Source organism: Trichoderma gamsii (genome assembly GCF_001481775.2).
Source record: "Trichoderma gamsii strain T6085 chromosome Unknown Scaffold_14.2, whole genome shotgun sequence".
Taxonomy (NCBI): Eukaryota; Fungi; Ascomycota; class Sordariomycetes; order Hypocreales; family Hypocreaceae; genus Trichoderma; species Trichoderma gamsii.
The window spans coordinates 607357-630700 of NW_020171351.1; the positions used below are offsets into that span (position 1 = coordinate 607357).

At 52.1% G+C, this 23344-nt stretch overlaps 9 protein-coding genes across 9 annotated transcripts; 4 read left to right on the forward strand and 5 right to left on the reverse strand.

Annotated features, from left to right (window-relative positions):
* Positions 1–853: 853 nt before the first annotated feature.
* On the reverse strand, positions 854–4254 carry TGAM01_v204869 (elongation factor 3; the record flags this gene model as incomplete). Its single annotated transcript, XM_018801435.2, has 2 exons — positions 854–1580; positions 1640–4254. The coding sequence occupies 2 exons, from the start codon at positions 4252–4254 to the stop codon at positions 854–856; spliced, it is 3342 nt and encodes a 1113-aa protein (XP_018665228.2).
* A 1118-nt stretch (positions 4255–5372) lies between these two features.
* On the reverse strand, positions 5373–7512 carry TGAM01_v204870 (palmitoyltransferase ERF2; the record flags this gene model as incomplete). Its single annotated transcript, XM_018801434.1, has 2 exons — positions 5373–6152; positions 6259–7512. The coding sequence occupies 2 exons, from the start codon at positions 7510–7512 to the stop codon at positions 5373–5375; spliced, it is 2034 nt and encodes a 677-aa protein (XP_018665227.1).
* Positions 7513–9136: 1624 nt separating this feature from the next.
* On the forward strand, positions 9137–9770 carry TGAM01_v204871 (hypothetical protein; the record flags this gene model as incomplete). The annotated part of the gene is made up of 3 exons (XM_018801433.1): positions 9137–9244; positions 9356–9407; positions 9547–9770. 3 exons carry the CDS (start codon positions 9137–9139, stop codon positions 9768–9770), a joined length of 384 nt encoding a protein of 127 aa, XP_018665226.1.
* Positions 9771–10295: 525 nt separating this feature from the next.
* Positions 10296–11750, reverse strand: TGAM01_v204872 (hypothetical protein; the record flags this gene model as incomplete). The annotated part of the gene is made up of 1 exon (XM_018801432.1): positions 10296–11750. The coding sequence occupies one exon, from the start codon at positions 11748–11750 to the stop codon at positions 10296–10298; it is 1455 nt and encodes a 484-aa protein (XP_018665225.1).
* A 969-nt stretch (positions 11751–12719) lies between these two features.
* TGAM01_v204873 (hypothetical protein) lies at positions 12720–14063 on the reverse strand (the record flags this gene model as incomplete). The annotated part of the gene is made up of 1 exon (XM_018801431.1): positions 12720–14063. One exon carries the CDS (start codon positions 14061–14063, stop codon positions 12720–12722), a length of 1344 nt encoding a protein of 447 aa, XP_018665224.1.
* Positions 14064–14521: 458 nt separating this feature from the next.
* Positions 14522–15637, forward strand: TGAM01_v204874 (hypothetical protein; the record flags this gene model as incomplete). Its single annotated transcript, XM_018801430.1, has 3 exons — positions 14522–15052; positions 15129–15354; positions 15468–15637. 3 exons carry the CDS (start codon positions 14522–14524, stop codon positions 15635–15637), a joined length of 927 nt encoding a protein of 308 aa, XP_018665223.1.
* A 1463-nt stretch (positions 15638–17100) lies between these two features.
* Positions 17101–18015, forward strand: TGAM01_v204875 (phosphoadenosine phosphosulfate reductase; the record flags this gene model as incomplete). Its single annotated transcript, XM_018801429.1, has 1 exon — positions 17101–18015. The coding sequence occupies one exon, from the start codon at positions 17101–17103 to the stop codon at positions 18013–18015; it is 915 nt and encodes a 304-aa protein (XP_018665222.1).
* A 672-nt stretch (positions 18016–18687) lies between these two features.
* TGAM01_v204876 (hypothetical protein) lies at positions 18688–19711 on the forward strand (the record flags this gene model as incomplete). Its single annotated transcript, XM_018801428.1, has 2 exons — positions 18688–19137; positions 19205–19711. 2 exons carry the CDS (start codon positions 18688–18690, stop codon positions 19709–19711), a joined length of 957 nt encoding a protein of 318 aa, XP_018665221.1.
* A 261-nt stretch (positions 19712–19972) lies between these two features.
* Positions 19973–20619, reverse strand: TGAM01_v204877 (hypothetical protein; the record flags this gene model as incomplete). Its single annotated transcript, XM_024549528.1, has 2 exons — positions 19973–20444; positions 20576–20619. The coding sequence occupies 2 exons, from the start codon at positions 20617–20619 to the stop codon at positions 19973–19975; spliced, it is 516 nt and encodes a 171-aa protein (XP_024405758.1).
* Positions 20620–23344: the final 2725 nt, after the last annotated feature.

Genomic DNA, 23344 nt, shown 5'->3' on the forward strand with positions numbered 1-23344 from the left:
AATTGATGCTTTGCATTGATTTGGTTGTTTTGCATTTTATACAGATGACGTTGGTTTGGCACACGCTTTCATACTAAGTCATAATTCACTACTTGTTAGACTTTGTTTTCTTCTGGGCACGTATAATTATTGGTATTACGAGGAGAGGCTGGGGGACTTTTTATTAAAGCGGTGGATGGGTTTTGGGAAGGATATAATCTGGGTATTAAGTATTGGTTAAAACTCTTGGGGGGCATGGCGGTGGGATTTGAGAGGGCATATAAAATTTACGGTGGACTGTGTATTCGTGATGTCTAGTATAATATAGTATAATGGGATATATACCATATAATGTCTCTCATGATCCAGTATTAGCTTTTTCAGATTTTGCCTGTCACCATTGTGCTAGCAGCTGTATTGCGCGGCACCACATCAACATTAAAGCAGCTAGATAGGTAGTAGACTCGAGCAGTTTTTCCATTCATAGACATCTTCAACATAAAAGCCTATACGAAAATTGTAAATGTATTCCCCAAAAGAAAAAGAATCTATCTGTATGCCGAAAAAACGCCTCTATGCCGATTCGTTTCGTTCCACCAATGGACTTCCAAAAGAAAAGTCGTGTATGATTTCCACCCATATCACAGTTTATCCATCTCATTCTATCTATCCAGTTCCTCCTCACAGAGCGCGAGCGCGCACGCTAGCTTCTCTACCAGAACCGCTAACACGAAACATGTATATCGCATATCCCAACTGGTGAAAAAGTGGCAAGATGCACATATCAAAGTGCCATTGAAATGTCAAAAGCAAAGAACAAAAACTTTTCTTTTCCCTTGTTAAAAAAAACGACCTGATGAAAGCCAGCTTTTTTTTACTCATCATCATCGGTGTCAGGGGGGTGAGGAGTCCCCTTGGGGCTGTTGAGCCACTCAATGTGTCTCAGACGGCGACGGACCTCGCGCTCCTTGACCTCCTTCTTGGTCATCTTCTTCTTCTTTCTAGCCTTGAACTTGAGTTCGCCGTTGTCCTCGACGCCAGAGTTGACAGCGCTGCTCACGACGGAGTTGGCTGCGGTGCTGACTGCGGTGCTGGTGACACCGCTTCCAGGGCGGCTGTCTTCGAAACGGCCAAGATCGACAGCGGCAGTTCCGCGCTGGGCGACTCGTCCATTGTCGACGTGCCACTGCTCAGAGCAAAGAGCTCCAACGAACTCTTCGTTGTGGGAAATCAGGATGACACCTCCCTTGAACTCTCGAATAGCGACGGCCAGACCTCCAAGAGAGTCTCGGTCCAAGAAGTTGGTAGGCTCGTCCAGAACCAACAAGTGAGGGTTGTTCCACATGGCACCGGCAATGACAACCTTGACCTTCTGACCACCGGACAGCGAACCAATCTCATTGTGGTTGGCGATATCAGGGTCCAGGCCGAGATCCTCAAAGTGCTTGGAGATGACGGATGGCTGAAGCTCACGGTATCCAAGACCTTCACGAGACGCCTCGTGATCATCAAACTCCTGCACCAGCTTATCGAAACCAAGCTCGAGAAGAGTCTCACGAGAGATCATAGTGTTGTACTTGGGCAGGGTTGCACGCCATTTACTATTTTAAAAGTCAGCTTAATTGATCCAGGAGAGTATGTCTTTTCAATCTGCACTTACACTTCATATTGAAACGTCTTCTTGTACTTTTGACGACCAACAAGCGATTCAATTTGCTTAGCAGGCTTGCCGTCCTTGAGGTCGATAAATTTGTCCATCTGCTCACGATCCTGCTCCGACAAAGCACGAGTCTGCTTCATGTGAACTTCACGATCGTCACCGTGCTGGTATCGCCACTGCAGATACTGGTTGGGAGTCTTCTCAAGATGCATCTCAACGTGCTCCAGGGCGTGCTGCTTGATGTAACCAATTCGAAGGTTGGGGTGCTTCTCAACCTTGCCGACCGTAGGAATGGTCTCACCGGTGAGTAACTTGATCAAAGTAGACTTGCCGGCACCGTTGGGTCCAATGATAGCCACTCGAGAAGACAAAGACAGAGAGCAAGAGACGTCTTGCAGTGAAGGCTTGGGAGCCTTGGGGTAGGTGAAGGAGACGTTGCTCATACGGATGATGGCACGGGTCTGAGACTTGATACCAGTCAAGATACCAGGGGGAGGGAATTTGAACTGGACGTTGGATGCCGAGAGGGTGTAGTAGCTCTTAGCCTCAGGGCGAAGTTCAACAAAGGCTGCAAGGTTGCCCTTGTAACAAGCGAGCTTCTTGTTGGGCTCATAATGGTAGATGTCAGTGGTGACGTTGTCCAGGAAGCCAGAGTCGTGGGACACGATCAAACTGGTGATGTCGGGGTGTGTCTTGAGATAGTTTTCAAGCCAGGCAATGTTTGCAACATCCAAGTGGTTAGTAGGTTCGTCCAACAAGAGGACATCGGCACCCTTCAGCATGGCTCGGGCCAAAGCGAGCTTCATCTTCCAACCACCAGAGAGCGAGCCGACGGCCTGAGACTGGCGACCCTCGGGGCCATCAGTAAAGCCGAATTCCAGCAAAACCTTGGAGATATGGTCATTTCCCTGAGGACCAATTTCAGGGTCCTTGGCAACAAACTCGAGAATGCTGATGTCGGCATCTTCTCCCTGGTTGTGCTCGACGTAGTATGTGCGGAGGACATCCTGAGGAGGGAAACCCTCCAGCTTACCACCGGCGATGGCCTTCATGAGGGTAGACTTTCCAGCACCGTTGCGGCCGCAAAGACCATATCTGTGACCCTTGAGAAGTCGCAGATTGGTGTGAGAAAGCAGCAGCATACCACCGTAAGCCAGAGAGAAATCCGCGTTGACAATCTCGACCTCGCCATCATCCTCCTTCTCCGGGACACCGTAGCGGCGTTCATCTTCCTCCACGTAGTGTTGCTGAATAGCATCGGCTACTTGCTGATAGGCGTCGGCAACAGGCAGCAGGTTCTTCAGGTAGGGAGCAATCTTGGCAGAGATTCGCTGAACGAAGCGGTAGTTGACATCAGTGGCGACCATCTCGCCGATGTAGTTCTTAGCAATCTGGTAAATCTCAAACTGCAGCAAAATCGCATTGTGCTTCTTGACCTCCTCATCAAGAATCTTGACAACGTCATCGGCTTTGGTTTTCGCAATAATGTCCTTGTCGTTGCCCATGGCCTTCTCCATGGTGGCAAGGGCTCTCTCTGCAATCTCGCGAACCTCTGGAAGAGAGGCGCGGTCGCAGACAGCCTTAACACCAGGTGTCAGCTTGGGAAGGAAAGTTCGAGCCTCGATAGGATCATGGACAAGCTTAGTCAAGTTCTCGACAATGACGACGGTCTGGCGGAGGACCTCTTGTGGCGTGGTGGGGGTGTTGAGAGATCGCTCGAGGAAAGGGGTCAGCAGAGCCAACACGGGGGATGTGACAATGGCCACAAATGTAGTCATTGACAGGGCGTGAATAGCCTTCTGGAGCGTCTGAGGAGACGGGTGTTGCATAGTATCGACGAGCAGGGGAATCCGAGGAGCAACATCGTCGTTGGACAAGAGGGTCGTGAGCGAGTTCATCGTCTTAACAGCCTGCTTCTCGACCTCGGTCTTCAAGTCGTGCATGCCGCCCTCGACGATGGGGATCAAGGCGGCGAGCTTGGCACCCATGGCCTCGCGAAGCACATCCTTCTCGGCAGCCTCCTCCTTGGTAATGCCCACGACCATCTGGGACTTGTCGGCCATCTTCTGCAGCAACTGGTAGGCTCCCACGGTGCCCTGCCACTTGCCCGTCTTCTTCTCCAGATACTGCGTCAACACGGGCAGCAGTCCAACAACCAGGGCCTCGGCGCTGAGGTTGGAGAAGAGTGCGTCAAGGCCATATTGGGCAGCCTCGCGGACAACGGAGCCCTTATCTGACAAGGCGTCCAGGGCACAGGCCACGGTGCTGGCATCCTGAACCAGCAGCACAACCTCGCTCAGGGACTCCCTCGGGGGGAAGCGCTCAAAGATGGCGCCCAGCAGGTTCTGGCTGCTCTCTCTCCGGAGCCCGCTCTTCTTATCAGCAGCCGCCTTCTTGACCTCTGCTAGGACGCCGTATGTGACCAGGCCGGTAGACCCGACCGAGTTGAGGAGGACTTCGCAGAGGCCGTAGCAGGCATCTATGGACGCAGAGGATGTCTGAGCAGTGAAGATTGTGTTGAGAAAGGCGGCGACATCTTCCTGTGACGGCGGGGGAGGGGCGTCTTTCGAAACCACAGTCGGGAGGCCCGACGGCGGCGAGACGGGGTGAGGCATGGCGGTGATTCTAAGCGTCCTGCTGAATCTGACTCTGTAGATGAAGAGAATAAAAAGGAAAACAAAAATAAAAAAACGAGACTTAATTCCCCAGAGCAAAGAGTCTCAGCCGCAGGACGCAAGAAGGGGCTGTGCAAAAGCAACGTCTGGGGAGAAGAAGAAAAAGAGGCGGATGTCGTCCTAGGGAAAAAGGGAAGAATTATACGGGGACAGCTGAACCGGCGCCCCCCTCTAGTGACTATTAGCGGTCACTGCACTGGCTGGAGCCCCCCAGAGCCTTAGCATCTTGGCTTATCAGCTTAGCTTCCTAAGCCCGAAGTTTTTTTTTCTCTTTTTTTTTTTTTTTTTTTGAAAAATTCTCTTATCAGCCCCTTATCTCCTTAGCTTTGCATGTGCTCGCTGACGTTATCACCACTGACAACTCCACGTGGGTCATTGGGGGCGTCATCTTTGGACGGGCAGAATGGTTGACAAATCGGTATGCGACAGGCCTCGCGGTTATTAAAAAGAGCTCATTTTAATGTTTGCCAGCTTGGTATTGCAGGTGATTCCATATTTCGTTTATAATGGTTCACACTGTATCCAACACAAATGACCATGAAACAGATAGCATTCACAAAGAGAGGTAAGGTTTGAGGCAAAATAGAATAGAACCTTGTATTCGTGTTTAAACCGAACTCATTGTCAACCAAGACCAGCATGCTTTAACTTAAAATTCGTGAACCGAGTCTACGCTTCATATATTTGTCCATCTCATTGACGCCACCACGCCTCTCCAATCAAAAGTGTAAAAGAAGAAGAAAAAAGACATCGACGGGATGAAAAGAGCCAAGAAAGGGGGGATGAAAATACACAAAAGGTATAGATATACCGCCAACATAGGGTATAATTCGAAACACATACATTAGCTATATTGCAATACGTTGCAAGAGTCGTACACCGCAGCTCCACGTATGTCCATTCTAACAATATGTGTTTCCTTCATGAATTATTTTTGTAAGTATGGATGAATAGAAAATGGGGCATCGCAATCATGGTTGCGTAAAGAAAATAACAAAAAAATGGGTGGTAAAAAGTAGCAATTGGAAAAGAAACGCGATATGCAGAGGTCATTAACATCAAGGTTCGCCCTGGCTCTCGCCTCGTAGTGCAACTGGGCCTTGGAAGCCTGCGGATGTGGGCTTGACTGCGTCCATCTCAAGGCCTCGAGAATCGAGCCTCGGTCTTTGGTCTCGGTGAAGGCCCAGTCGCTGATCACCGTTGTCATATGACTTTTTAAATTGGTAGTAAGAAGGCGTCCGAGGTCTGCACAAGACAGCCAAGATGTTTTTCCAGAAGCTGACTTGGTCAAACGGTCGGTATCGCTCGGCCTTTGTGAATTTATGAGAGTTCATGAATTCTCTCGTCGTTTCGCCGCGAGCCATCAAGAATATGTGGTATCCCATGAGGGCAGCGGGGTAGAGAAACGCAAAGACTCCCAGAATGATCAAGGCTAGAGAAACGCGGAAGTGGTTGATGGATTTGGCAAATGAGATGTTTTCATTGTTCATGAAAACAATAAGCTGGGCAAGACTGGCTCCAATCAAATAGAGTGACAAGAAGGTGGCGGATGAGACAAAGGTGAAGAAGTATCGGTAGTTGCGCTTGCCAACGCAGTTGTTGAGCCACACGCAGTGGTGGTCGTGCGTCTCCACGCAGTTGTCGCACAAACGGCAATGGTGAGCACGAGGCGGCCGCCAGATGTTGCAGGTCCGGCAGTGCTTGACGGGAAATTCCATGGCGGCGGCTGTTGGTTCCGCTGACTTTATCAGGGTCCAGTCGTTTGTCGGGGGATCGACACGGAGCGCATCTTCAAGTGAGCCGAGAGGCGGAAACTGGTGAAGATTTCGCGGGAGAATCTGGTGTCTGTTAGCACTGAAAGCCAGCAACTCTTAGGAATGTGAATTTGGAGACATGTGGATATGTCATGTCTCATCCAGGAAAATTATTAATGCCAGCACTTACCCCGGGGTCTGAGATAGAAGCATGAAGGAAAGATGAGAAGCAAATGTACGCAAGGTACGCAAAGATGATGGGGATGGCAGGAGAAACATGGTGCCACAGCCACGGTGCTTCAAAGACGAAGAATAGAACACAGGGGAGGACGATGAAAACCCCAGTGGCAATGTTGATGGGACGCTGCCTGGTGTTTTGCCATCGGCCTCCAAACCAGAACATGGTGTTGCCCTCAAAGTACTCATAGTTGCGTTGCTTGCGGATTTTGTGAGATGCTGCGGTACTCTCAGTCTTGGGCCGATGTTGGGAATCAACAGGGTTCAATCGCGGTGATGACGCAGTAGAACCAAGTTTTTCAACGCCGGCGGTGTTTCGGTTCTGGCCGCTTTGGCTCTGGTCGCGGTCTCGGTCGCCCAAGCCAGGCAGGAACGTCGATCCAAAAGACTTTGGTGTTTTCAGCATCGGGCTAGGAAAGCCCCTCATGTTCTTGTCTCCGCTGAGGTCGAGATGCGGAGGGGATTTCTCTGGATTCGAGGCCTTGCGCAGCGGTCGAACGCTTTCCGACATGCTCCCAGCCGCATAATGTCCAGTGGGGCTGGTCGCATCGGTGCCCTGGTCAAAGGTATGTTCGGTGTTGTCGGTTCCGCGGGAGGGTAGATGCCTGTGATCTTCGGTATACATGACATACTGGACGGGTGATATAGGGCTGGCCAAGGGTGCAAAGTCGTGGATAACGCTTCCATCAATATCCGTTGCGTTGTCCGGAAGGTCCCCATACTGTGGCTGGGGCGCAGCGGGTGGCTGATTCGTCGAAATGGGCCGCACAGCTCCGGCTCTCTGGGCCTGCAGCTTCTGCGAGCTCATGGGGTGGAAAAAGGCGTTTGACGTCAGAGACGGGACATGACTTCGCGAAGTCAGACTCGGCGATCGTCCCAGTGCAGAGCTCGTCGTGCTTGTGCCGCTTCCTCTCTTCCCCACGCCAGTCAAATTCTTCCTGCCACCTCCCCAAATTTTGGGGGTCGAGGCTCCCGTCCTGGATGTCTCTGGTCGGATTACCGATCCCGATTCTCTTGTTCGATGCGTCTTGGGTGCCGATGTCGACGCAACATCATCTCCTTCATCCTCGCTGGCAATGTCCGTCATATGAGAGGATACGACGCTGGCAGGGCGCTGCGCGTCGGACTTGTTGGAAATTTCGGGAGTTGAAAACGTCTGCTCGTCGCCCGACGGCGCAGCAGGCTCGTCTGGGTGCGGGGACGCCATCGTGATGGTCCCGAATGTGTGATGCTCGCAGCTGGCCCTATAACATAGCCCGTTCTGTCGTGTGATTTACTGGTGCTGTCCTTTTTTCTCTCGCTTCTGCTGTTCGAAAGCACCAGACCCGAGGATTCCGCTAAAGGGATACAAATTTGAGCGCAAGTAGAGATCGTGTGAACAGCGTGTGACAGATCGACTCGACGTTTGACAGAGCAGGCGGCTGCCGGGAACGCGCAGATAGGGGTCAAGGGACGAAGTAGCTTTCGGTCGCTGGGAAAAATGGTTCGTGTGCAAATCGTGATTATTCAGGTTAGCTGCTTTGTAAGATGAGTCGCGCAACAGAGTCGTCGTGGGTCGGATCGCGAGAGTCCACAGCAGGCGTAACGGTCAAAGGAGCGTGGCGAAAGGGCTGTATAAAAAGAAGAACAAGGGAGAGAGAGCGTAGACGAATCGAAAAAAAAAAGAAAAGGAAAGAAAAAAAAGACTGCGCAAAACTGTATGAGAGAGTGTCGGAAGCGGGGATGCTTCAAGTTGGCAAGGGAAAAAACAAAGATTCCAGGCGATAAGGCAGTTTCGGCGCTGTGAGTGAGGCAAGGCCGGAAGGACGCCCGCTCCGGCAAAAGCGGAGGAGAAGAGAGAGAGAGAAGAGAGGCCGCGAGCATTAAATTGCATCGACGTGCGTTTCTCTCGCGACGAGCGTCTCTGGGCCGTTCGTCCACTTTTCCGACAATGCCCTGCCAGCTGCTTAACGAGGCTGCAGGCATGCCGTCGGCGCAGACCCTCCTTTCCCGCAAAAGGGGCTGGGCCATTGGTGCGATTGTCTCTACGCAATTTAATGGTGGTTGCGGCCGGCGCGGCAGACGCGGTAGTCGCAGTACAGGCATGGCGTACTGGCTACGAGTGTCTTATGGGGAGATGCGGCGGCGAAGTGAGTAGCCAGTACCTGCGCGCAGCGACGGCGGTACATCCAGCCATGCTGCTGCACGGAGCACATTGCAGCCAAGGTGCGCGAATCGAGCTGCAGCCCGGGGCGTTGCATGACGGCGCAATTAACGGCCTGTGTTACCGATCAAAGCAAGACATAGACGTGCTTACAAAAGCCTTCGTATATCGATGCATAATACGGAGACGAATCGACAGGCATGCTTCGTAAGAGGAAACGAGACAAAGAGGCTCCAGCTTTGGGCGTTCAGGCACTGGCTGTGTCCTGGCAAGCTCCGGATACCTGCTTTGAGCTCTCGTCCAATCCATGTCAATGCGCCAAATCCGCCGCGTCCGCTATTGGCTCGTGGAAATTGCCCAGCTGCCATCACAGGCCTTAGCGCGTGCTGGTGTCCCAGGCGGATCGATGCCTAACCAGGATTTCTCTCATCTCCCACGCCTGTGCCTGCGCTGTGAGCTCATGGTTACCTAAGCGGTTTCTCTTTCTTTAAGATTCATGTGACTTTTCACGTGCGGCATCCCACCTTCGGCATTGGCCAATGGCAGGCTCGGAATCTCGGGCTGGGCAATTCATCATACGACCCCCCAGCTTTTAGCACCACTATTCCGGCAAGCTTTTGGCAGCAAAACCAACCTCGTTCCAAAATCGCATCTCTTCCACCCAAACCAGCCAATCCGACCCGACACAATGGCTTCCATGATCACCCGCCGTTTCTTCTCTACGACTGTTCGTCGTCTGCAGACTTCCTCCAAGCAGGAGCTGCAGGCCGAGTCCAAGCGAAACCCCGAGATCTATGTGCGTCATAATTGAAAACACGAAGCTCTTCTGCTCGGCTCCGCAATGTCGAGGCTTCAGTTCAGGTTGGGAGGAAATTGATGGCTAATGGTTCATGTGTTTCATTTACAGATCCTTGGTGGTGTCATGACCCTCGCTCTGGGCGGTGCTGGCTTCTACTTTGGTATGTATATTGATATATGCACATGCACTTTGCGTGCTATGATGCAATAACTCGCTTTACTCCCATATTCTCTTTTCCTTTAGCAGCATTAAACATAGCATAAGAAACAAAGGGCCAAATGCTAACATGGCTTTCCCAGGCCGATCTCCCACTGGTGCTACCTCCGAGGCCCCCGTCAACGTCGACAAGATGGCCTGGGAGAGCGGCTCTGGAGGCAAATACTCCTACCACCCCGGCGGCGACCCTAACGCTACTCCCCGCGATGCCCCTAGCGCTCTCAACGTTGTCATCATCCCCAACGTCACCGCTCCCAAGGAGTACCACGACAAGTTCAACAAGTGGGGCAAGGAGGGCTACCCTTAAAGAGATGGGATACGGGTTGCATGGAATTGTGTTGTGGGATGAGGAGGTGAAGGGAGAGGCAACGGCAGAGCAGGCATACCTTTTGTATTTAAGTGAGGTGGGTTCGCCCTGTGTAGACTTATGAATGGAGGTGGGGGCGTAAACATGTACATGTCTTACACCAAAACAATGACGTGAGAAAAGGGGCATAAGAAAAAGAACATATCTTTTGCTTATATTGAAAGTGAGTCGCAGCATTTACTCTTATGTATTGATATCATATTCAGACAGTTTGTTGGTCTCCCTTTTCCCTACAGGTGGATTAATCCAATGTCACTTGAGCAAAGCAGCAAAAACAAAGCAAAATAGGTCGTCGCTGTTATCATTGTGACCCTCTTCATCTCATTAACGAAGGCAAAAAATCACATCACAAAAAGCTTACACATGGAATAATCATATTCTCTCAAGTCATCTTCATCATACCCGGGGTTTCCCTTCCTTTCACCAAACGCCCTTCCATCGTAATCGTAACCCTTTTTGCTAATTCTAAGAAATAAGCAAATCTATCTCCTCGCCCGTAAATCCAAACAGGTAGAGCAGGTCCAGCATGCTCTGCCCGTTCAACCGCGCGCCCGCCTCCATCTGCACCGTTGGCTTAGCGTTCCACGCCACACCCAGGCCAGCCTTGTCCATCATCAGCAAATCGTTGGCGCCATCACCAACGGCAAGGACTTGGCACAGATCAATGCCCTCCTTCTGGGCAATCTCAACAAGGAGATCGCGCTTGCGCTCCTTTCCGACAATGACGCCCTGTACTTCGCCGGTGAGCTTGCCATTCTCAATGACCACTTCGTTGGCGTGCGCGTAGTCGATGCCTAGCTCCTTGGCCAGCCATCCCGTCAGGGGCAGGAAACCGCCAGAGAGAACGGCCGTCTTCACGCCCAGTCGTTTCAAGGCCTTGATCAAGTCCCGCACGCCGTTGGTGACTTCGAGCACTGGCCGGAGATCCTCAAAGAGCGTTGCCGGCAGACCCTTGAGTAGGGCGACTCGCTCGCGGAATGACGATTCAAAGTTGAGCTCTCCCATCATGGCCCGGTGTGTGATGTTGGCGACTCGCTCCGCAAGATCCGGCGGGTCCTTGACGGTTTCGGCCAGGAGATCAATGACCTCTTGCGTGATGAGGGTGCTGTCCATGTCAAAGACGACCAATCTGGGGTGCTTCCGCCACAGCACGTCTCTCTGCAGAGCCACGTCCACGTTCCACTCCTGTTCGAACCGGTAAATCAGCTCGTGCTTGCGCAAGTCATCCAGGCTGAGGTAGCTGGGCGCCGGCGCCGGCGTCAGGGTCAGTTCGACAACGCGCGGGCTCTCCTGGTTGTCCAAGCAGCGATGCGACGAGTGCGGCTCCTCCGCGCCGTCCGGCAGCGGAAACGTCGACATGAGATGGAGGAACGACGTGACGCACAGCGGCGAGACGTATGAGCCGTAGAGGTGGTCCAGCTGCTCCGACTCCTGCGTGGGAGGCTCCAGGGGGAAGTCGTCCATGCTGGTCGTCGGGGCCATGTTCGGGGGCAGCGACTCGGTGCTGTCGCCCAGCCCGTTCTTGGTCTTGGCCGGCGAGCGCGACCTGCTCAGGCCGCCGGACGTGCTCCTCGCGCCCGGCGCATTTCGGTCGGAGCCCTTGTAGAAGAGCGTCGCGATCAGGCGGTCCGTCTTCTGGCCGGCGGGGGGCGCGCAGTTCTGGTGCGAGTAGCTGTGGGTGACGCCGCTGTCGACAATGATGGGCGGGTGCTCGGGCGACGGCACGCCATTGAAGGGCAGCGCGGCCTTGGGCGACTTTGACGGCGACGAGTCCTCGACGACGGTGTCGATGCCGTGGTGCGCCTCGGGGATGCGGTGCTGCGGCGGGCGGTATTGCTGGTGGTCGCTCAGGTACGAGCTGCTCCGCATGCTGCTGGTGAGCTGCGGGCGCTGCGAGGACTGTTTTGCCGCGTCTGCCATGTTTATTTACTTTTGATTTGACTTGATGGCGACTTGAGATTCAACAAAGAAAAAAAAGGCTGGAGCACAGCAGCTGGATCAACGCCGGGGCTGGTGGACAGGGAAAAAAAAAAAGAAAAGGCTGGATGGGATGGACAAATCAACAGCCGCAGAGTCACAGCCTCGCACGCAAAAGAGCTCAAGTCGAGTTCAGCCTGCCCGCTACCTTTGTTTGATCGCCCGGGGCGTGGAGAAATTGCTCCGAAAGTAGGCTCGAGGGCACTAAAACAGCAAACTGGGGCGCCGGTACAGAGAATATGGTGTGATTTGCGTAATATGATGCCCGCCCGCTGGAGAGGGATGGAGTTTCTGAAATGCATGCCGCAAGGTTGCCCCGCATCTGTCAGTCCCACGTGCAATTGCGTAGGGGCTTGGACTTGGGCTGTCAAAAATGCGAGTGGCGTTTTAGGGTAAAGTATCTCGAAGATGAAATGCCAATTTGGCAATTATATCATCCCTTGTAAGTAAACGTATCGAGAATAACCGCTATTTGGTGTTAGGTGTAGGATTCAGAGGAGATTAAAATTGCTGTGAGGAGTGGTTTCATGGGTGACGTCACGCAGCCTGTATTGAAATAGAAGTGAGCTTTGGGGAAGATGAAAAGATGCTGTGAAGAGCAACTCATTGGCAGAAACCTGGCAGCTCAGCTAGATAAGATACTAAGTTGACGCCAGCGGAAAGCTCACCAAGAAATGCACTGCTGATCATTTCTGCGTACAAGTTGACTGTAATGATCTTTTCTCAGGTATGAGATATAGAAAAAGATACAGCTGATAAATGTAAATCTAAATGTCATCACCAACATCGAATTTCACACATTGGTATTATTCCAGCTATCAAGGCCTTCGCTGAAAAATAAAAATACAAAGTTCCCATATTCAATTATCCCATCATTCATTCATCCCTTAAACCTCATCCAAATACAGCCCGTCAACTCCAACTCTCCATCACAGGCTGCAGCCCCCATCGTCCCTCAGCCTTCCCACCCTGCCAATTCTTCATCAACTCAAGCCCATGATGCAGCGCCCAAATCACATGGCCCAAATCGTCCAAGTCCTCCGGCAGCGCCTCTCGGGTATCTTCAATCCACGACTGCATCGTCACCTCAAGCTTGGGCCCCCGCGTCCGCATCGCCTCCCATTCCACCGCCGACTTGGCCGTCCAGAGAGCCACCTGCGCCGTGAACTGCAGCTGCAGCGTGCGGCCCTCGACTTGGTCCCAGCCTTGCTTCAGGAACAGATACGTGCCTGATAGGATCTCGGCGGTGAGGATGGTGCGGCGCATGCTCTCATAGTAGATCCAGGCGTCCCAGCTGTCGATGCTCTTGGAAAAGGACCGGAGGCGCGGATACAGGGCTGCTAGCAGAGATTGCACAATGGCTTCGTCCCGTTCTGCGCGCATCCGTTCGCTGACGTCGTCTCTTGCAAAGTAGCGAATGCATTGATAGACGACTAGGGCTTGCAGCACAGGGAGCAGGTCGAGTCCCCTGCCAACACCACCGCTAGCAGCAGCATCATCAGATGCGGAGGTGATGGCGTGTCGGATGGACCCAATGAGACGAACCACTCGCTTGGCAACCTCGCCTCGCACGAGCGCCGCATTGGCCGTGTTCCTCATGCAATGTAGGGCACTTGCGGCGAGAGCTTCCTGCAGCACTTCTGACGACGACACCTGTGTGTGGTGGATGAAACAGTTGTGGCCCGTCATGGCCAGCATCTGCGGCTGCGAGGCAAGACGGTCGGCCGCATACTCCGTTCTGGACTGAAACACGGCCCCGATGGTCGGAGGAGTGTTTGATATGTCAAAGTATATAAATTCGGGGGTGGAGTAGTCCGATGCGGGAGACTGTTGGCCCGATGAAAGGGCATGCATCAGCCGGGGACTCGGGCCCAATGACAGCACGGCCTGATCCTGGTTTTGGGAAATGTACCCGTCTAGCTGAGACAGCAAGCCAGGTACCAGCGGACTGGGCACCGTTAGAGACGGATGCGGTGATAGATGACCTGATACGGCATCCAGGTTGCCATCCTCGCTATTGCTGCTATTATTGGCACTCGCTGCCCAGATCCCATTCACATCTTGGACAATACCACTTTCTGCGCTCGTTGGAGATGAATTCAGACCAAGCGTCTGATCTGGACTCCCAAATGCCATCCAGGGATAGACGCACTCCTTCTTCGCTCTTTTACACCGAGCGCAAGTAGGCAAGTCGAGATCGCACCGCCGTTTGCCAGCCACGCAAGCAGCACATGACTTTTTACGAGTTGATAACATGACAAAGCTGCTTTCTCCGTATCTAACGTGGTCAACACCGATAGCCCAGAATAAGACAAAACAATTGAGAAGAAAATTGCGGAAGAGAGTCAAGGAAGTTGAAGGCTCTAAGCGGGAGCGGCTGATCGGCTTCCATAATAAGTCGGCGGCGCCCCACAAAAGTGCGGAATTCCGCATGGGGCCCTCCGCATATGGGGATATTGGGGACTCCACGCCTTCACGGAGGATGGTCAAGATGCTACGAGACAGCGTGAAGGAGAATTATAGAGGGCGTTTCTGAATTTGTGGAAAGCCGCACGCAAAAAATGGCAATGATTATGAATGAAAATGTATATAAAGTGCCTTGATTGTAGAGTTGAATCGTCTTCAAACCGCAAGCATAGTTCAGCAAGTATACGCCTCGAGAGGAGCCTTTGAATTAACAATACCAAGCTCTATAACCCAAAAATCACTGAAAAATGGCAGCCACATCAAACGATGGCTTCCTGATCCCCTACCGGGTCATCTCCATCACCGATAAAACCCACAAATCCTCCTACCCGGCCATTTCGCCCTCTCGCCCCGCCCTCTCCCAGGCCGGCCGGACGGTCCTCATCACCGGCGGCAGTGGGGGCATTGGCTACGGCATTGCCCTCGCCTTTGCCGCAGCCGGCGCCGAGAAAGTCATCGTTGTGGGCAGAGAAGAGACCAAGCAAAAAGAGGCAGCTGCAAAGCTCGCTCAAGAGGCGGGCCCTGAATCACGCACCAAGTTTGAAGGGAGGGCTGCTTTGCCAAACAAGCCAGAGAGCATCGACAGTTTGTGGGACTCTCTTGAGGCGGAGGGCGTTCACGTCGATGTCCTCGTTTTGAACGCGGCTGTTACGGGCTCTGCGGCGGTATCTTCGATGTGGAACGCTGGATGGGAAGCTATCTGGGAACAGTTCATTGTCCATGTGCGTTCGCTCAACCACTATAGCGAGCGGTTCTGGAAGCAAAACAGCGATAAAAAGGTAAATATTGGGGATGTCTCTGTGTATGAGCTTCACTTTTCGAACATGCGATTCGCTGACAACTTTGCCACTGCAGAAATACCTCGTTAATGTTGCAACATCTGCAATCCACGACTGGCCCGCTGGAGAGACGACCAAGATCTATGGACTGACCAAGAATTCGGGCGTGCTCCTGCTCCAACAGCTTGCGCGGGACACTCCAGTTTCCAAGATGCAAATCGTCAGCTTTCACCCTGGGGCCATCTTGAGCCCTGGTGCGAAGAGCCATGGCGCCACTGAGCGCTCTTTGAACTGGGATGACAGTACGTGTATACCCCAAATCTCTGGACAGGAGGCCCCATCTGCCTATCACTTTCAAAAATCTCCTCTTTGCGTCATTGAATTGGCTTGTGGTCTAACCATCTTTGTCGTACAGTCAGTCTCCCCTCCTCGGTTGCCGTGTGGGCAGCTTCAGACGAGGCGGCCTTTTTGCACGGTCGGTTCATCTGGTCGGCGTGGGATGTGGAGGAGCTCCAGAGCGGGCAGCTCAGAGAGCGTATAGAAACCGATGAGCAGTATCTCCGGATCGGCGTTCACGGCGTATAGTTGCACTCATAGCATTGCAGGTGGGCAAACAGGCTTAGTGTCCTGCTGCAGCTGTGTATGATGGTACGAGTACAAACATGCATGGCATAAGCCAGGCATTGACAAGCGCTGCCAGACGCAGCAACTCGCAGCAACGAGACACGACCCAGTCCTATCCCGGCTCTTCCTCGTCACAGGAATGAGTAGCTAGTCCTTTATAAAAAGCGCATAGAGAACAAGAGCATGCCCCTCACACTTGCAGCCTATGTAATCAATAGCTTCTTCTGCAGTCATTAATAAAGCAACTCGTCTCGCGAGCTGACGCATACACTCGCTAGTAAAACATCCTTCCCCATTCAGCCAATATTCAAGCTCTCCAATGATCCCGTCGAGCGACGAGCCGACTCGGGCCCTCGCGATGATCCACACCAAGACCCATAAAATCGGGTTAAGGTGCAAATCTAATTATCCAACGGCCGTCGGCTTCCGACTCCCTCAGAGCCGCCGACAGCCCGAAGGCGCCCAAAAATGAGCCTGCCCACCGAGATGGCATCATTTTTCCAGCAAAAAAACGGCCAGAGTCGTCCCTGTTTGACCCATATCTCTAACAGCTCTTATACCTCCCGATTTCCAGTCCTTTTTGGTGTTTCCCATAAAATCATCTTCCATGACGAGCCTTGACGATTATCTTCCAGATCCTTTTCGTCATATGGGATGAGATCATTCCCTCCCTCCTTTGCGATTTCATCTCCGGCAGCCACCTCCATTTCTAAGCCAACAAGGCCCCGGAAAACCCTTCGCAGCCCCAGTATTTGCAATAATGGAGCTCTCGCAAGTAGAAGTTACTCGAATAAGTGCTGAGCAATTGTGTGAAGTACCTTGTCCATGATACTGAAATCTTTTGCCTGGGGTCCCCGCTCTCAGCCAATCAGAGGCCTTAGCTCGACATCGCGGAAGCTTTGGCGTCGATGTCGTGATCGCTCCTAGACTCAACGCCAGACGCCTAAGGAGCTTCCAAGGCGCGTGCTCAATGCAATTTGGCTGGTTTCTGCTGTTTCTGTGAGCGATGGTCCGAGGGGACTGGCCTGGTAGACTGGACGGGGGCCTGTTTAATTCGCCATCATTGGTTTCTTCGCCCGGGAGGAGAATTAGTCAGGGCGGGCTTGGTAAAGAAAGGCCACAGATTCCCCCGGAATCCCTCCTTTCATATCAAAAAGAGTGCTCCCCCAGGATTTTCAGTGATAATAAAGCAAGCCATCTTTTCTTTCTCTGCCTCAGTTTCTTCAAACCGCAACCCTCTTCTGCTCAGTGACGCACGCTCTTCATAGTCCTGGAAATTATCAGCCACTTGCATCTCTTCATCGCATCGCACTTGTGGATACAAACTGGTCGTCAGGCATATCCGCCCAATTGCTTCATCCATTGCCCAATCCAAGGGCCTTCTTCCACTTTCAACACCAACAACATAACACTCCCTTGCCATCATGTCCGTCCTCATGGAGCAAGCGGCGGCTCAGCCTTCATACACTCACGAGAAGATTGATCCCAACGACATCGAGTCTGGATATGCATCCGGCCAGTCCGACTACTCTCCGTCACCACGAACAGAAAAGCCTGTTATTTCTCTCAGCAAGTCTCACATTGAGTACCTCAACGACCAGATGGAGTCTATGCACCCCATGGACATCCTTCGGTTCTGCAGGATCATGTTCCCCAACCTCTACCAGTCGACGGCATTTGGCTTGACCGGCCTCGCCACCATGGACATGCTGTCAAAGATCCAGAAGGAGAACCCAGAGTCCCGGACGGTTGACCTCATCTTCCTTGATACTCTATATCACTTCAAGGAGACATATGATCTGGTCGATCGCGTTAGAGAGAGATATCCCAATGTTCCCATCCACATCTTCAAGCCCGACGGCATGGAGAGTGCTGAGCAGCTTGAGGAGACTTACGGAGAGAAGTTTTACCACAACGCCGGCGACATGTATGACTTCATTGTCAAGGTCGAGCCTCTTCAGCGAGCATATGATGAGCTCAAGGTCGCTGCCGTATTGAATGGTCGTCGAAGATCTCAGGGCGCCGCCCGTGGCTCTATCCCCATCATCGAGATTGATGAGGAGAGAAACATCGTCAAGATCAACCCCATGGCCACCTGGTCCTTTTCCCAGGTCAACCAGTACATCAAGGAGAACAACGTCCCCTACAACGCCCTGCTTGACCAAGGCTACAAGTCCGTCGGTGACTGGCACTCAACCGTCCCCGTTGGCGAGGGAGAAGATGAGCGCGCCGGCCGATGGAAGGGCCAGAGCAAGACCGAGTGCGGCATCCATAACAAGAAGTCCAAGTACTCTGAGATTGCCACTCAAATGGAGAGCAAGGCTGCCCCAGTCTCATGAGACTTGAGTACAGCGTGTCGTGCTCCTCTGTGGCGAGGCACGCTCAGGATATAATCCGTTATGATACGACGACCATTAATGGTTTTTGGCGATTGGAGTATTTTAAAAGGAGTTGCATCGAGGGGCCAGCATATTTGATGGAGAGATTTTCAGCCTCCTGGATACACATCATGGAAGAGGCGTTTCGGCTTGGTTTATCTGTTTTTGCGCGTTCAATCATCTTATCCCGAGAATTCCCCGGCCGAGCAGGTTGCTAAACAAAAGATGGCATTACATGCCCGTATTAGCTGTAGAGAGCGGGAGCAAATAAAAAGTAATTCATTGATGAAACCTGTTGCCACTGTGACTAAAGTTGACAAAGAAATCGTCGCTGGAGTCAGCGCTGCGTTAGAGTTTCTGGAACATTGATGTTTTTGAGCCACGGAGTGCCCCGCGCGGCGCCCCGTAGATAAGCGTCTGACAGCGATCCACGGGACTAGCAGCCAAATGCTGATAGAGCATTATCAGCACTTTTTCTCGTCTCCAGGGTAATATGAAAATGCATGTACGGTCAATTCGATAATTTATGCGATATACACTCTTTTGCACTCTGAGTAAAGCAGGCATACAATCGACTTTTATTATTCCTTTTATTCTGTTTCTTGTTATCATCCAATCATTCTAGTAGTTATAATGCAGAGTCTTAGTGCACCTTCTGCTGCCTTTAGTGAGAAAAAGGCAAAAATTCTCCAGCAGCTCGCTGTCCCTGACGCCGAATACTCTGATGCATCGCCAAAAGGCACAGTTGACGAAGGGATCCGATATCTCATTGATGAAATAAATACCGCCGAAGGGTATGTGACGACAAGTAGCTGCGCTGGTCGTGCAAGTGTCTTTCTTGAAGGTCGAAAATCCAAAACTGGCGACGGAGAGAATGGCGAGAGTGAACAAGTTGCAAGAGTAGGTGGCAAGGGAGCGGGAGGTACATGGCTATACGTCTCTCATGATCCCAAGTCCGATGGAGGCGAGGGATATTTGGATTGGATGAAGGAATTGGGATTGCCTGATGCAGCAGATGGGCTTGAGATATCCCATGATGCCAGTGATGAGAGGAGACTCATACACTTCAAGTTTGAGCCCATGGTGAGTAGCCTTATATTTTCTGTAAAGGACACTCTTTATTGAGCACTGACTGACGAATACTGTCAAGATTCTTCACGTTCTTACTGCTTCACTTGGCCACGCCCAGCTTCTGTTAAGATGCGCCCTGCAAGCAGGATTCCGAGAATCTGGCGCCATCAACATCACGTCTCCATCTGGCGAACAAACTACGCCCATGGTTGCCATCCGCTCCATGGGTTTAAGCCTCGAATCACTCATTGGCTACGAAGATGCAAAAGGACAGCGTCGACGCATAGTTCCCCCGGAGTATCTCAAGATGCTCTTGCAAATCTCCAACGAGCGCTTCGTAGAGAACACAAAGCGGATAGAGAGATTCCGAGCAGCGTTGAAAGAGGCCATACTGGAACCAAAGCCGGCAAACGCACCGAAAAGATTGAATCCTGAAGGTAGAGAGTGGGAAGATGCTGCGGCTAGGCGCGAAAGGCTGCGAGCCGAAGGGTTGAAGAGGAAAGCAGCGCTTCAAACTGAGAAGAAGGAATCGGCATCACAAGATACAGATATAGTAGACTTGCAAATGGATGCTTCTAATGAATAAAATGGATTTTTCTTCTTTTTGTTTATTGGTCATACATTGCAACTCCCATGCATGCAGCTTTTACCGCTGCCAAATTTTGCCATAGTATACACATATATACGCCTCTGTTCCAGCCCGCTCGCTCTCAAGTTTGGCCAGTGCTTGAACCACTGACGGTCATTATAAGTCTATATGCCCGTCTTTTCCGTTTTCTTCTTCTCTGTTCTTCCCATTCCGCGATTGACTCTGAAAATCCCTCTCATCTCTCTTTTTATGACGAGTTTATGCAGTCACCCTGTTAATCCATTCCTTCTCTAGCTTCTTCACCTCCGCCTTGAACGCCTCAACCTCGTCGTAGCAGACCAGCGGCTTCCTGTCGTTTTCTCTCAAGCATCGGATAACGTTGTTTCGTGCAACCTCCACGCCCTCGGGCAGTTCCCGCACCTGCTTTCGCTGCTCGAGCTTGCTGCTTAGCGCCTCGATCTCCTTGCCGACGCTATAGCGTGAGGGGCCCTTCTCTTCGGCGTCTGAAGGAGCAAGGTCGGCGAGTTTGTCGTGCGCGAGTTTCAAGGCCTCGGATTCTTTCTGGTGCAGCTTCTTGAGCTCCTCGGCAACGCGGGCCTGGATGTGCTGCTCGACTAGTCTGCTGCGAGACGCATCGGTCTGGGGTTTTATCGCCATGTTAGTTTTCTTTGGCATGAGGTCAATACGGAATATCATATCAAAGGCGTACTTCAGGGCTGGTTTGGAGCGTCTCCAGGACCGGTAGAGAGACACTGGGAGGTCCTGAGCTGTTTTGATATAAAATTTTACGTCGTCAGCTAACCAATGCGGCCGCAGGGAGGTGGATTTTGTCATGTTAGTGGAATCAATGGATTTACATACACCTTCCATGAATGACCTTGGGGCTTGGACTCTTGGGCACCCATGGTGGCGAGCTCAATGGCGATGCGACAAATATTGGATGGAGCTCGTGATACCACGCTTGGAAAATTCCGGGCGTAGTCGGCTGGCGTCACTGTGTACGGCGGCCGGCCCGGAAATTTTTCTGCCTGAGGAGCACCTGTGGCTGGTGGCGCAAACCATGTGGCGGGTGGTTATCGCATTTCAGGGTCACATGATGTTAAGCTTAGTAAGCTGCGCAGCATCCCATGTGCTGTGTGTCAATCCAGTGCGTACCATGTAAACCACAATTGGTTGATTGCCGTTAATTGTTCAAGTCAATAATAGCAACCTACAATGGAATTTACATCATAAAGAGCCAACAAGGAAAACGTTTGCATCGTTCAATACGACTGCCTGCATCTAATCACTGCATATCGACTTCAGATGAATTCTGCACTGTTTCAGATCATCCTGATGGCGGAGTCTACCAGATAAGATTGCCGACTCGATTGTGACCATTCTGTCGTCAAAAGTGAGACAATCATCACGACAAGCCAATTGTCAAGCCACTGCTGACCCCGATTAAACTGCTACTATGATAAACTACTTTATTGTAAGATGCTCATGACGGTCACCGTCGCTTCATCGGGTAGTTCGCCGAGAGAGCCGTGGGGCTTCGAGCAAGTTCTGACCCCTGGCAGTAGATGAGGATGGCCTTGGCTTCATCTTTCTGTGACAGCTAAAGGCGCCCGGTCCCGATGAGATGGAATAATTTTTTCTTCCTTTTTCCCACTAGCATCTTGCTTACTCGGCGCGCCCACGTTTTTTCCAGCTTCTGCTCTTGCTATTCCGCTATCGTATAGAAATTCCGGCCCAGTATTGGCAAGGCACGCCTGAGTGGGGAGGATGCTCGTGCGCAATTTTAGAAGTAATCTTTCGCAATATATCTTTAATATCTATCCCTAGTAACTGAACAGGCCGACCTGGATAGATGTTGGCTTTTACAAGTAGCTGCCTTTCAGGTTCAGGCCAAAGATTAACAAGGGGCAACACGACAAACATTCTAGAACAGAAATGACTCCTTATACCCTCGAGTGTCATGCCATGTGCGCATCTGCTCATGCCATTTCGTGCTGTTGGAAGTGGTAATGTGCGGTGGTAAGAGATTACTTGTACGGAGAACAGTTGATAGCATCATCCCGAAGCCCGGTGTAACGCTTGTAGTTTCTGGGGCTCTCTTGGCACACTGTCGTAGATATCTGCAGCTGAGAAATGCCTTGGCGGCAATAGCGCTCCGCAGATCTGAATGTCCATCTGCAGGCTGAAGCCTCTGACTGGCTACTCGCCCTAACCTCTCGCGTTGCATGTGGTCGGAATGGAGAGTCAGTCAGTGGCCGGCAGAGTCGTCAAGTTTGCCACTCCCTCGTGTTGCTGCTCCCTCGGTGTTCAATAATGGCACCAGTAGAACGTCGTAAAAGAAACAAAAGACGAGTCTTCCAGGCCCCCTGAACTAGGCTCTGCTATGGCATGCAGGGCCCGCCGGGTGGCTTGTTTCAGAAACACGATGGGCCAGTCAAATGGCGCCTCTGGCCGTCTAGCCCCAGCATCTGAAATGTAGCGTCGCAGCCATCCACGGTGCCCGGAAAGGCGTTGAGATGGAGCTTTTCCGCATTGGTGGTTGCTTGGGCATGCAACACGCTTCTCTGCGTCTAGCGAATCCCTGCATAGCGCTCCCGAGCAGCCCCGAGCAGTCCACAGCTCGAGTCGCGAGCGTGAGGGGACGGGCGTTTGAAGGCCTATCAGTCGCTGGGCCAGGTACAAGTAGCTGACCGAGGCTGGAAGAGGGAGAAAATGATGCAGTCAGGTAGGCAGTTTTTGGTTAGCGATAGAGAGAGAGAGAGAGAGAGAGCCTGATTTGGACTCCAGGTAGGAGATGCATCGGGCACGTGTGTTGGCAGCCACACAATAAGAGATACCAGGTACCTGTGAAACAAACCGATAACCAGCATTGGTCGTGCCATGTTGTGTACTGTCGAGTTCTCTCGAGGAAGAGGAAGAAAGATCAGAGGGAGAAAGATCGTCAGAATTAAGCGTAAACCCAAACTCATGGTATAGTTGCGTTTTCTTGTTTCTCACTCCTCCACAATATCTACAGCATGTGCAAATATTTTCAGTGCTCGCAGCTCGCAGTGGCGTCGCCGTGCTTGGTACCTGCATCTTGCGCCAGGAAACAAAGCCAGCTGGCGTTTTTAGTGGCCGCCAGCCACTGGCAGCCAGCCGAGGAACCCCTCTCTAGGCCCTCTCTGGGCGGGGCCACAGGCTGCAGGGGCGCTGTCATCGACCCGTTCAGGGCCCACGCTCGGCAGGGGGGGCGCTAACAGCTTAGCACCCCCGGCGCCCTGGACCAGCCCGCAGCCTCAACGTCCAGCAGCCATTGATCGCTGTACAGACACTGGACATGCCATCTCGAGGCCATCAGGGGGGATGTGCGCAGTCCAGGGCGAACCATTGATCCTTTTACTCTCCCTGCTCCCCTCGCTCAACTTTTGTCTTCATCATCGTTTCTTGTCTTTCCCTCGCAGCGTCGTTGGTTCGCCCCCGTCCATTCATTCTTGTCTTGAGTTTCATCTGATTCACCTGCGCTCGCTCGTCGTTTTTTCTTCTTCGGGGAGCAAAAAAACAATTAAATCAGCTACCTTCCTTTGCATCATTCCTCAGAGAGGCCTGTGATCTTTGATTCTTCGCACCATTTCCACAACCCAGTGACTG